The 13,278-nt window shown below is 43.2% G+C and overlaps 1 protein-coding gene across 1 annotated transcript in view; it reads right to left on the reverse strand.

Annotated features, from left to right (window-relative positions):
• Positions 1–13,278, reverse strand: part of LOC106925021 (neural cell adhesion molecule L1.1-like) — a 46,118-nt gene that overhangs the window by 20,394 nt on the left and 12,446 nt on the right. The window contains exons 2-7 of the mRNA XM_088007465.1: positions 7,106–7,404; positions 4,167–4,269; positions 2,880–3,055; positions 2,619–2,741; positions 1,917–2,087; positions 1,184–1,298 (exon numbers count right to left, since the gene is read on the reverse strand). Coding sequence (XP_087863591.1) covers positions 1,184–1,298; positions 1,917–2,087; positions 2,619–2,741; positions 2,880–3,055; positions 4,167–4,269; positions 7,106–7,223 — 806 coding nt within the window. The 5' untranslated portion in view covers positions 7,224–7,404. The remainder of the gene's footprint in view (positions 1–1,183; positions 1,299–1,916; positions 2,088–2,618; positions 2,742–2,879; positions 3,056–4,166; positions 4,270–7,105; positions 7,405–13,278) is intronic.

Consider the following 13,278-nt stretch of genomic DNA (forward strand, 5'->3'; position numbering starts at 1 on the left):
CTGATCAGCTCAACGACGGGAGTCAGATGTGAATAAATGCAGGTAATCACAGGAATGAAGCAGACCGTCGAGTCATGTGGGGTCATGAGGAGAACCCCAGGGCTCAATACCAGGAGCCCCCTTATTTAATGTCTATACTAGCTCAGCTTATAACAGGAAATGCGATTAGCTGCCATCGCTACGGGGACGATACACAGCTCTACATCACGAAGTCTGAACCGTCCAATCACTGAACAGATCAATGGATGTACGAAAGCTTTCTCCAGCTGAACAGAAACAAAACTGAAATTATGATCTTTGGACCTGAAGAGGAACAATCTAGACTTATAGATCTAGAGTCAATGCACAGCTTCAGTTATCACAGCTGGTAACTAAAGATCAGGCTGACCTCTGACCTGACCCTCCAGAGCCACATGAAGCCGGTTCCACGGTGGACCTTCCAGCAGCTGCAGGACATTTCAGGACCAGAGAAACTCATCCAGGATTTAGTGGCTTTGATTCCTGCAGCAGGTCAGACTGACAGACCAGAAGCTGCAGCTGGAGATCTGACTAGAACCAGGAAGGTAGAGACACCACCTGGTTCTACACCACCTGGTTCTACACCACCCGGTTCTACACCACACAGATCTACACCACCCAGATCTACACCACCCGGTTCTACACCACCCGGTTCTACACCACCCGGCTCTACACCACCTAGATCTACACCACCTGGTTCTACAGTCATTCACTGAGAGAACAGACTTTAAACTACTGCTGGTAGTTTATAAATCGCTGAACGGATCCTAAGGTGTGTCCCTTGTCCTTCACACTGGCATCAAATGGTGAGACCTCCTCACCAACCTGCAGTCCAGCTCCACAGAGCTCTGCTAACGAGCTAGCTGTGCTGAACCAGAGCGAAATCTACGAGTAGCAGGACAGGGCCATCACTTTACCCAGCTGTGTGGGATAAGAACTGGAGGTAGTGAGATAAACAAAGTTTCTCTGTCCTTTTCCCAAAGTTCAACCCTCTTGTATCAAAACACTGAATTCCCTCCTCATGCAATCAGGTTTGCCAGTCTTGCTAATGACAGAGTTATGTCAGCCATGTTGATACAGAGACACACCAAAAGAGATGCAAAGCTTTCAGTCATACTTTATAAATACTTCACCACACTTCAGCAAAGCATTCTGGGATTCTTACAGGCCTTTGGGGATACATTCAAGGGTGACACTTCGACCCCTGAGGGCCTGCACTGCGGTGTGGGAGCCATGGGGTTGGAGCAAATCTGGTTTTCTTCCACGAACGACTTCATTACCTGGGAAAGAAAAAAAAGAATCCATAAGGTGATGGTGCAGTAGACCCGGTTCTATTGGACCCAAAACCTCATCATCTGCTTGGTTGGTTTGAGAAAGAGAACCACAGCTGCTCAAACCAACCAAACCCTTCGAGCAACCTGTTCCCCTCCTGGCCTGTGGGGGCGCTGCACCAAGAACCACTGAAAGAAATGACACAAAAACATCTGAAGACGCTGAGAGCAACTTCCTTCTTCATCAGATGGGAACAAGATGGAGGCGTCAGATTTTAGCGGTTGGAGGATTTCTCTTTAGTCTTTGGATAAAGACCAGGAGCCATTTCTGCTGCTAGAGCTAGGCTAGCACGTTAACTTTGGTTGTATTTACCCAGAAAGCCCTGTGCTGTAGTCCACTTCCTGCTTGTGGAGTGGTCTCCCCGGTCCGCTTGGCGTTCACACATGCATTCAAAGTTCACTTTAATCAAACTGAGACCGAATTTATAGGCGGACCAGATTCAGATTCTTTGGCTGCAGTGTGAACGTAGCCATAGATGTGCCAGCTTCTGTAGACGAGTGAACATATGGTGTGTGTGTGTGTGTGTAGGTGTGTGTGCGTGTGTGTAGGTGTGTGTGAGCTCTTACTGGGTTGGACGGTGAGACTAGCCTCAGTCACAGGGATAATAGTCCTGGCTGCAGTGTACTGGGCGAAGCAGTTGTAGTCGCTTCTGCTGTCGCTGCTGATGAGGTTGGCGAAATACAAGTTTCCGTCCAGGCCGGCCATCACTCTGTCATTCTGGTGAATGTAGCGCATTCCTGTGGAAAACCAGATAAATTTAAACTTCATTTTGTAGGACCTGTGGTGGCCCTGAAGGCACTCCAACAGGTCACTTAATACAAACACTAATTTAAAAAGAAAAACACCTGAGACATCTCTGACTGGACGATTCCACTTTGGACTTCAGAACCGTAAATTATTCTGCCATTCGCTCTCTTTGTTTAGATCGGAAGGCAGACAGTCACAGCGCCACCTACTGCCCAAACCGTGAAAAGGCTGAGATTCATAGCCTGTCTGAGAATATTCCTGGATAGATGTACTCACGTTTGCATCACCAGTAACATTAATATTTTCAACAAACGTCTCTGGGTCCAGTGACACCGACCACTTCCCTTTGCTAATGTCGTGTTTATTCATTTGTAGTTGCGTTTGGTGAATTGTCGAAGTGGTTTTAACTTCACCGTAAATTAAATAAATACCTTTCCTTCATGCAAACCACACAGATGTTCACCTGACCCCCGTTTATCAACTGAGCTGTGAGAAAGACGTGGACAGGAGGAGATACTGACTGCTTCCCATCCAGTAGATGTGAGGAGGCGTCAACCTCTTCGGAGGGTTACAGGTCAGGATCAGGCTCTCCGATTCATACGCCGTCTTTTCCAGTCTGTTCTCTTTTCCTACAAACGGATAAGCTGAAACACAAAACACCAGAAAAATCTATCACAAGTAAAGATAACGGCACAATGAGCCTGACAGCCTAGCTGGGTCAGGGTCGGCCCAGATCAAGGAGAACCTCAACGGTTCTCCTTGATCTCTGCTGTGGGACTCACGCTCCACTATGACCTCTACGGTCTGCGTCATGGCGGTGCCCAGGTCGTTGGAGGCGAAGCATTGGTAGACGCCGGCGTAAGACTGCAGCTCCACCGCTTCTTCTTCTGAGGCGTTAATCTTTCCAGAACCGCTCATCTCTGAGCCGAACTGGACCCCGTCCTTCAGCCAGCGGATCCTACAGGCAGAGGAGGGAGGAAAGTAACAGAGTTCAGACACAGGCTGAGGGATGAGTCTCCCTGGGAAACGGTTACCACGGCGACGGGAAGCACTCAAGATGACCTGACTGTGTCCAGTTGGTTATCAAAGATTAAAAAACAGTTTGTATTCTGGCTGATGGCATTAATCCGATCAATCGATTATTGAAATAATCATTAACTAATCGATAATTGGAGCATACACTCAAAAAAGAACAAAACACTCAGAGCAGCAACTGAGCCAAAACTTCACAAATAACATAAAGATTTTGAATTTAAGATTTAAAAATAAATCTTAAGTCTGTAAATCTGTTTTACCCAGAATTCCTCTGGTTTCAGCCTCACCTGGCTCAAAATCTGTAAAAAATATCTTATTAAGCTCCTTTTACTATCAATTATTAATCAGATCATATAAAAAATAATCATCCGATCGGCTCTTTACTGCACTGATGTCAAGTCAAGCAGAAACAGCTGAACTTTTCACATCCTTAATGCTGTTGTTGCATTTTAGGCAATAAAATGTTTATTTTCTTATTCAAAAAATTAATAAAGTATTTATTTGCATCTTCAAATGTATTTCTAATATTGTGTAAAAAAGGTTAAATTGGTTCAATGAAAAATCTGCAGTGTGCCAGTTTCCATCCAAATAGTAATCAATTACTAAAATAATCGGTTATACTTTACTCTCCTTTTGCTTTTTTAATCTATTCTGACTTCTGAGCTTTTTCCTGTAGTTGTTCTAAAAGTATTTTTTATTTTCTGAGAAACCATCCACTGCTGTCCTGCTGGTAGCAGTTTTTCTGATAAATGTTCGGTAAAATAATCGAGCATCTGGTCTCGGTGCGTCGGCCACGCCGCCGCTCGAGTCGCCTGTAACTTTTCCATCAGTTGTTTATTTTTAGCGTTTGCTTATGACATTAAGTCCTGAAGCAAATGAAATGAGAGGAAGTGTTGTCAGACGAGACGGAGTGAGATGGAAAATGTTTACCTCCAATTTTATTAAGCGTGTATTTGTTTCCATGGCAACCTGAATGTCAGAGGGAGGAAATGAAGAGCAAACGGGACGTTAGCGGTCACAGGCGGCGCACTCACAGCGGGGTCGGGCTGCCGGTGGCGCTGCAGGTCAGAACCACGTCTTCTCGGAAAAACGCCGTCACTGATTTGGGAACCTCCGTCAGGTTGGGAAGCTTTTGCACTGAGAACATGAGGAAAGCACAAATCACAGAGGAAAATCAGAGCAAATATCACCGCTGCTGGTTCCCAGCACCCAACTGGTTTTAAGAAGCTTAAATGGCTCAAACTTATTTAAAGATCTTCAATGAGATCAAATAATCAAAAGTCACTAAATACTCCCCGATCCAGACTCCGGCTTCTTATAGTGGGCCTGATAAAAAGGTTAGATGGTTTTAAGGTTTTTAAGACCCATTTTTATTTTTTCATTTTATATTTATTGACCTTTCTTGCAAAGCAGACATGACAGAGACAATAACTGGATGTTTTATCAGCTGCAGAGTAGAAAATAAACCTACCAAACAGTAAACAACAAATTAAACATCTGACAGCAGCATAAACAGAAAAAAAATAAAAATTTAAATAATTAACATAGATAGACAAATGTATGAATTAATAGTCCATGGAGACTAAGACAGCATTTAAGTCTATGTAATTTTGTTTTCCTTTTATTGTAAGTAGTTTAATTACTGATGTCTGTTTAACTGTTTAAATCTGATTTATAAATAAATTTGATATTGATCATGCATCCCAGATCAGAACGTTGAATTATTCAGATTTTAACTTAAAAATCATCGATTTTCCAAATCCTGGAGATTTAACAAAATTAATGAAAAGTTAACACAACTTATACTGCAAGTTTATCTTTCACAAACTCACATTAAAGCTCAAAATCTAACATTTTCCATATTTGTTTGACTTAAAGAGTAGAAGTTAGTAACACAACTAAACCGGCTGGAACGTTTTACAGTGTGCTAAGCTGGAAAACAGTTTATGTTTTATGAAACCTTTAACATGTACAAACATGATTAATTTATCCTAAACTTCAGTTATCCTCCTGATTCCTGAGTGCAGCGTTAATCCAGGTAAATCCAGGTGAAACCCGACATTCCCATGAACTCAGAAACATTTCAAGATTACAGTCCTTTAATGTGGGATTAAATCTGTTTCTCTTGGCCTTGGCTTTAGCCAGAAAACTAATCTATGTCTCATCATTTTTGCATGAGAAGACTTTATGAATGGAACATTGTGCTTCAGACGTTTCCACACAGAAACTGCAGTGTGAGCCGTTTGCTGGCAGGAAGGAGCTTCAACCAGGAAGCAGACATGAACGTCTTCTCACTAAACATGTCTTTAACTCTGGGTTTGAATTAAACTCAACTGTTACAGTCAAACTTATAGTTTGAAAATTACATCATCTGCCTAAATGAAAGTCATAATGTAACGCTTCATATGCATGACGTTTAGAAATAACAGATATTTTTATTCCTGTCAGCGGTAAAAACAACAATAAAAACACTTACAGAGCGGTAAATTATCTGTCCACACGGAGGCGTAGAAGAAAAGAGAGGAAACAGACATGTTTAATACGGTTCAGCGTTAACCTTTGACCTTTTCAGCCATAAAAACAAAGACCAGACTGACAGCAGTTGCTACTGGAATCATCTGAGCATCAACCCATTAATGTGTGTTAGTCAGATCAACATCAGCTGCTGAAGTTTCCTGTTTGTTACGTACAAACTGCAAACTGAGTGATGAACTCAGTAAAATAACAAAAGCTGCTAAAATGGGAGCAATAAAAGTTTCACTGCAACTTTAACCTTTTCTGCGGTTTGTCTCGTTGAACTTCATGTTGTGAGGTGGAAGGAAAAGTTTTCACAAACATAGAATCTGAAAATAAGATTTTATTGCTACTAAATAAAATCCAAAGCAACCAGTTCTGTTAGATGTAACCCAGTTTCTGATGGTGACTAAATCCTAAACAAACAGACAGAAATAGTTTGGGATGTTTTCACCTCTCATAGTCCAGTAGACTCGGTTCGATTTGGGACCAAAGTTGAAACATTTGTTGGTTCTGAGTCAAACCAACCAAACCCTTTGAGCAACCTGTTCCCCTTCTCACCTGTGGGGGCGCTGCACCAAGAACCATTGAAGGAAGCGACATTAAAACCTCTGAAGAAGACACTGAGCGAAACTTCCTTCTTCAAGTGGAAACAAAAATGGAGCGGCGCAAGGTTAGCATGTTTGTTTTGGTTGTATTTACCCAGAATGCCTTGTGCTGTAGTCCATTTCCTGCTTTTGCAGCGGTCTCTGGTCCACTTGGTGTTCACATAGCATGAACCAGAATTCACTTTAGTCGGACCCAGGCCGAGGTAGGCGGACCAGAGTCTGATTAGCATCCACACCTCCTTAACAGAACCAAACTTTTCTGGAGTTGGATTAAAGCGACTACACATGGCTAGTGGGAACCCCAAAGCACATTTTGGTATTTAAACTCAGTTTAGTCGCTTTAATCCAACTCCAGAAAAGTCTGGTTTGTTTGGTGTGAATGATAATCAAACTCTGGTCCACCTACAAACCTCGGTCTGGGTTCGGCTGAACTCTGATTCGGTTTGGTTGCATATGTGAACGCCAAGCGGACCAGAGACCACTCCAAAAACTACAGAGCAGGGCATTCTCAGTAAATACAACCAAAACAAACGTGCTAGCCTAGCGATAGCAGCAGAAATGGCTCCTGGTCTTTACCCAAAGACTAAAGAGAAATCCTCCAACAGCTAAAATCTGATCTTCTCTGTTCTTAGTGCAGCGCCCCCACAGGCCGGGAGGGGAACAGGTTGGTTTAGCGTGTCTTACTGGCCGGGCGGGGCGGGTGTGGCATGCTTTGGGGGTGAATGTTTGGATTTAGGGGTAAAGAAGGACGAACTGTGAAGGTCGGGGTTCCTTTAACCGGGTAAAGGACACACTGCTTGGAGGAAACGGGTTTCTGTTTCCAGAGATGTTTGCGGCGGTGCGGTACTCACAATGATTCGGGATGGTGATGGCTCCCTGAGCAAACAGGAAGTACAGAGCGAGGAGGAGGGAGAGGACGGGGGGACAACGCCCCCTACAGCCCATCCACAGACGCTGCAGCGCGCACATCTCTTAATGTCCCATCAAAGGTGACAGGAAACACCCACACACTCATCAACACAGGACAACACACACACCCCCAGTTTAGGCACACACTCTCCAGGGAGACACGCTTAATTCAGTCTGCGCCGGTTTGCTCTGGTGACTGAAGCTGCTTCCCGCTTTCCACAATCCCTCCGTCTGCAGAGAACTGAGGAGGAAGAGGAGGAGGAAGGGGGTTGACCGAGAGAACAAAGGAAGATGAGAGGGGAAGAGGCCAGGACACATGGGACGGGAAACACAGACAAAAAGGAAACATCATTAATTTCATCTAACAAGACAAACAAGACATTCAAATTAACAATCATAGCTCATGAAAAATTAACGCAGAACAACAAATCTGAATGTTTAAATAAACTTTTATCTTCAAATCATGGATGGAAACATTATGGCTGAAGAGGACTGGGGGGATTTTGTGTTGAACAGATAAAGCAGTGAAGTCACCAAGATATCCCAGCTCAGATCAGAGCAGCAGAAACATCTTCACCATTAATTAGCTTACAATGAGGGAGGGATGGAGGGATGGAGGATGAGAGATGGAGGGATGGAGGATGGAGAGATGGAGGATGGAGGGATGGAGAGATGGATGGATGGAGAGATGGATGGATGGAGAGATGGATGGACAGGTGGAGGATGGAGAGATGGAGGATGGAGGGATGGAGGGGTGGAGGATGGAGAGATGGAGGGATGGAGGGGTGGATGGACAGGTGGAGGATGGAGAGATGGAGGATGGAGAGATGGATGGAGAGGTGGAGGATGGAGAGATGGATGGAGAGGTGGAGGATGGAGGATGGAGAGATGGATGGATGGAGGGATGGAGGATGGAGGGATGGAGAGATGGATGGATGGAGAGATGGATGGATGGAGGGATGGAAGATGGAGAGATGGAGGGATGGAAGATGGAGAGATGGAGGATGGAGGGATGGAGGATGGAGAGATGGATGGATGGAGAGATGGATGGATGGATGGATGGATGGAGGATGGAGGGATGGATGGATGGAGGATGGAGGGATGGAGGATGGAGAGGTGGAGGATGGAGGGATGGAGGATGGAGAGATGGATGGATGGAGGATGGAGGGATGGATGGAGGATGGAGGGATGGATGGATGGAGGATGGAGGGATGGAGGATGGAGAGGTGGAGGATGGATGGATGGAGGATGGAGGGATGGAGGATGGAGGGATGGAGGATGGAGGGATGGAGGATGGAGGGGTTCTGTCTGCTTTGTTCTGGGCGCTGACGGGCCGCTGACCCGTGTCAGGAGGTGATAAGAAACATTAATTTCTTCCTTTTATATAAACTTCATCACATCAAATCTGCTTATTTCTTCTAATTTTTGTCTCTTTTTTGGAGGAATTTCTCTTTACACCTTATGAATTATTCAAAAAAGTTGGTTTAAGAAAACCTGCCTGACATCTTACTGTTCAGTTTTACACTCAACTCTCTCTGAAACCTACGGAAGCCCATTTCTGCCATAAAAGAAAAAATAAAGCCCAACAGGAAGTCATAATTACAAGTGTTAATTACAAGAACAAAAGTCATAATTTTGACTTTTTATCTCAGCTCCAACATAAAATCACGTTTCGCTAAGGAAGCTTGCCGCAGTTTCTCAAAATGATAAGTTTGAATCTCATTATTGTGACTTTTACAGCAGAAATGATGAATTCCTCCTAATTATTTCTTCTATGACAGAATTGGACTTCCATAGAGAGCTGACCTCTAACCTTTTAAACAGTTTTGGGACCAAGAACAGGAACTTGTCTTTCTGTGGTCAAGTGGAGGAGATTCTGACCCAATAACCAACATATTTTAGCGACCCGGTCACTTGGTTCCTGTAAGGCGTGGGATCATGCAGTGACTCAGAAATATGATGCAGTTTTTCATCAGATGGCTGCAGTCAGAGATGCTTTAATAATCAGAGAGAGAAACAAAACATGGACAGAAAGATGTCTGAGTAGAGGAACCCCACAAGTTGCTCCCTACAAGTTTCCTGTAAATTCCAGGAAAATTAAACTTGTATCATTTATCACCAGCAAAAAAAGAGAGAAAGGAAAAAATAATCCCATTTCTGCCCAACAGGAAGTCTAATTATGAGTTTTAAATTAATAACTGCGAGAATAATTGGCAAACTTCTGAGAATAAAAGTCATAATTACAACTTTCAAAGTCATTATGAGATTCAAAGTTATGAGATAATTTTTTTTAACTTTATACAAGTTTGTATAAACGTTTAGAAAAAAGGAGCTTAGTTATTTTTACGGAGGCCATCTTGCTTTAGATTAGGACATTTAGTGAAAAACCGGTCGCCTTCCCCAGATTTATTGAGATGATGTCACAGGAAGCGAACCGCAGCGTTCAGGTTCAGAGTGTTTCTGTTATGTTCTGAGTTTCCTGTGTAGTTATGTTGAGGTTTTCTGTGTTTAGTCCTGTTCCTGTCCTGTCCTCCCTGTTGATTGCTTCCCAGGTGTGTCTAGTTACCTGATTATCCTCCCAGTGTATTTAGTCCCACCTGTTGTCTGTGTTCTTGTCTAATGTCAGTTTTGTGCTGGCCAGTTGAACTGGACAGTCCTGGTATTCAGTCATCAGTTGCTACCGGTAATTAGCTGTATGCTAACCTCTCTGCCGTGCTGACTGTCGCCCTGGACTGTTTTGAGCTTCTTTCATTAAATCACATCATTTTCACTACAACCTGGGTTCAGCCTGCGTCTCTCCTCACCACCTCAAACCCACTTCATGACAGTTTCTGCTTTGGTTTTACACCTGGAGGTCCTGAAATATGAAGATGAAAGGTCGGAGGTCGTGATTGGACGTGTCGTATCGTATCAGTCTCTAAGTGCTCTTTGGCTCAGGACTTCTGAGGCACACATGGTGTTGGAGGCGGTGGCAGCTGGCCTGTGGACCCCCTGGGGGCTCATTATTATGCAACCTGTGCCCAGCACACATCACTCTCTCTCCAACTCACATCCATCTTCATGACGACTAATTTATGCCCAGCCCAGTCATTAGAGGAGATGCTTCATATTTTCTGAAGGGGTTGCATTAGGAGTTTGTGGCAGCTGCTAACTGTGGAGAAACCCTGATGCTAGCTTAGAGCTGATGCTAGCTTAGAGCTAACTGGGCTAACTAAGCAGCAGATTACTGTGATGCTTAAACAGCTCCAGGTTTTACTCCATCGAGTGTTTCCGATCCGTTCCAGTGGATCAGAGGCTTTAGACGGCGGAGCAGATGGGTCCAATCAGCCGCTAGTCCCAGCGGAGGCTGGAGGAAGAGGGCAGGAAGGGAGGCGGCGGGGGCAATCTAATCAGGGACCAGGGGGCAGAACGGGGTGCAGGTGCAACCCAGCAAGAAATTAACTCACTGATAGATTCCCTTCTGCAGGAATAAAAATCGGTAAAGGTGGACGGAGAGACGAGGAGAAGGTGAGAAGGAAGAAAGATGAGGGTAATTATCAGACATACAAGATGAAAAATAAAGACGTAGCCCTGCCTTCCCCCGTTTGACTGTCCATGTGGCGTAAATTCAACTGATTTCATTATTCATGAGTCTCAGACACACACACACACACACACACACACACACACACACACACACACACACACACACAGAGACACAGACGTAAGTGGTTGGTTTTTTCCTGATGATGAGGAACCAAAACTGACTGAATGAGAAACGATTTGTAGCCAGAAGTTTTAATTTTGTATTTCACATTTCAGCGACACGGCCATTCAGCCATTCAAAGTGCTTCACATCTTAAAAACAAAGATAAAAACATCATACTGTCACCAGTTTGAGACCAAACATTACAATTTACCGAGTGACATCATCAAAATCATCAATATGTTGATCGATGTTCATGCTGTTGACTTAAATGGACTCATGGTTTTGGCTGTTTTGCAGTTTTCTGGAAGTTTATTCCACTTTAACTTCATGAACCTGTCCTGGAGAAGCAGCATTCAGCTTCTATGCACCACAAATCTGGAATAAACAGCCGAATCACTGAGTTCCTTTAAATCTAGTCTAAAAACTCACCTGTTTAGAGCTGATTTTGATTATTAATAAATGAAACATTGACCAACATATTGGATGTCTATTGATTATTTTGCTGATGCCACTCATCAAAATGTAATATTATGTTTTTAAAGCACTTTAAACTGCCATGTTGCTGAAATGTGCTATAAATATAAACTTGATTGATTGACTGGTGAACAAACTGGATTTAAAGAATAAGCTGAGCTCTGAGTCTGTTATTAACTCGTTAAATCCTGAAAGATGAACCACTGTAACAGTTAAACTGAGGTTTCTTCCAGCCAGTGAAGTTAGCATTTCCTCGGGCAGCGGTCCAAACAAATCAAGTGATTTCCTGGCAGCGGAGGAGAGCTCTGATCAGAAAGAGGGGCGCTGCCGTTGACGGGCGTGGCACCCGGTTGCTTCTGGCTGGGCGCGTTGGCAGAGGAAGCAGAGAGCAGATAGAAACCTCTTCCTCACAAGCCGAAATCAGCAGCAGATATTCTGGAGTCAGAACGGCAGCGAAACGTCACTTTGACCCCAATGTGTCCTTAGATTAGATCATTTATCTGTGGAACTAATGTTGGTAAGAGGGAGTATTAGAGCCAGACTAAGATTTGTTGTTTTTTTATTATGAGAATAAAGTCTGAATATTAGCAGAATAATATTACCATAATTAAGAGAAAAGAAGACGTTTGTCAGTGTGAGTGATTCTTTCTACACACCTGACTCATTTAATCAAAGTCCTGCTGCTGGTAATAATTTGATGCTGTCGTGTTAAAAATGACGCTCAACAAGCAGACAAGCAGCATTCAGCTTCTATGCTCCATAAATCTGGAACAAACTGAGAAACAGCTGAAACACAGAGTTCCTCTAAATCACAGCTGTTTACAGTTTCTTTTGAACCAGAATAAATGCAACATTGATCAACATGTTTGATGTGAATCCATGTTTTTGGTGAGAACACCTGATAAAATATGTTTGTTCCCAAACTGGTGACTGATGATGTTTTTGTGACTTTTTGTTGTTTTTATGATGTAAAACACTTTGAACTGCCTTGCTGCTGAAATGTGATATACAAATAAACTTGATTAACTGAAACTTGATTGAACATTTCTCATTTTAGTTTTTTGTTGTTCTCCATGAAGGAGTTCTCCTAAAATTACTTCTTCTGACTATTTCACTCAGCTGGTCTCATTCCCTGTGAAAGTCTAAACCTTTAGTTTATCCTGAAATCTAAAAAATAAATACAATTTATTTTGGTTTTGCCATAAAAATGTTTTACATAGTGCACATTTATAAGACAAGGGATAAGGAGGTTTTCTGGTTCTAGAAAATTTTTATTTTGTTGCAAAGGCTGAAAAAGTTTCCGACCTTTGACCCCAGACGTTCATCCAAAGAATGTACCATTATTGGGTTCTGTTTTTTATAAATTTTTCTAACTCCATAAGCATCCATCCATTAATGTTGGTCTTGCTGTCAGTGGTGTGCAGCGTTGATGGGCTTATCTCCTGCACACAGTCACACCTGGGGCCATTTAGAGGCTTTCAGTAGGAAAACCTGAACCACGCATGCATGACGGGAACATGCAAACCCCCAGCATAAAACCCGACCGAGGAACTTCTTACTTGAGGAAACGCCACCCAACATGCAGCCGACTGTTTTTTCTGCTCATAATCTCTGTCACCACATTGGATTATTAATCCCAGCCTTCACCAGAGGCAGAAATGAGGTTTCCTTTCCACTACTTGGTGAAAAACAGAGACACGGGAAACATTATGTGTGTCAAACAAACTAAAATGTTGGGTTCAAACTGGAACCCCAGATTTAATTGGTGTTTGCCAGCAAAAAAAACTCAAGAAATCTTCTGGTTTCTCCACATTTTACACTCCTAAATGAGGAAAATCCTTCCAACAAATGAGCTTTTGATGCGTTCTGTTGGGAAAACACCAAGAATCCTGGGTGGGCGTTTTAAGATCCAACATGGCCGCCGTGAAGTGGCAGATAAACCATTTATTTGAA

The sequence above is a fragment of the Poecilia mexicana genome, unplaced genomic scaffold, assembly GCF_051168715.1.
Source record: "Poecilia mexicana isolate PSO_F unplaced genomic scaffold, ASM5116871v1 scaffold_7, whole genome shotgun sequence".
Taxonomy (NCBI): Eukaryota; Metazoa; Chordata; class Actinopteri; order Cyprinodontiformes; family Poeciliidae; genus Poecilia; species Poecilia mexicana.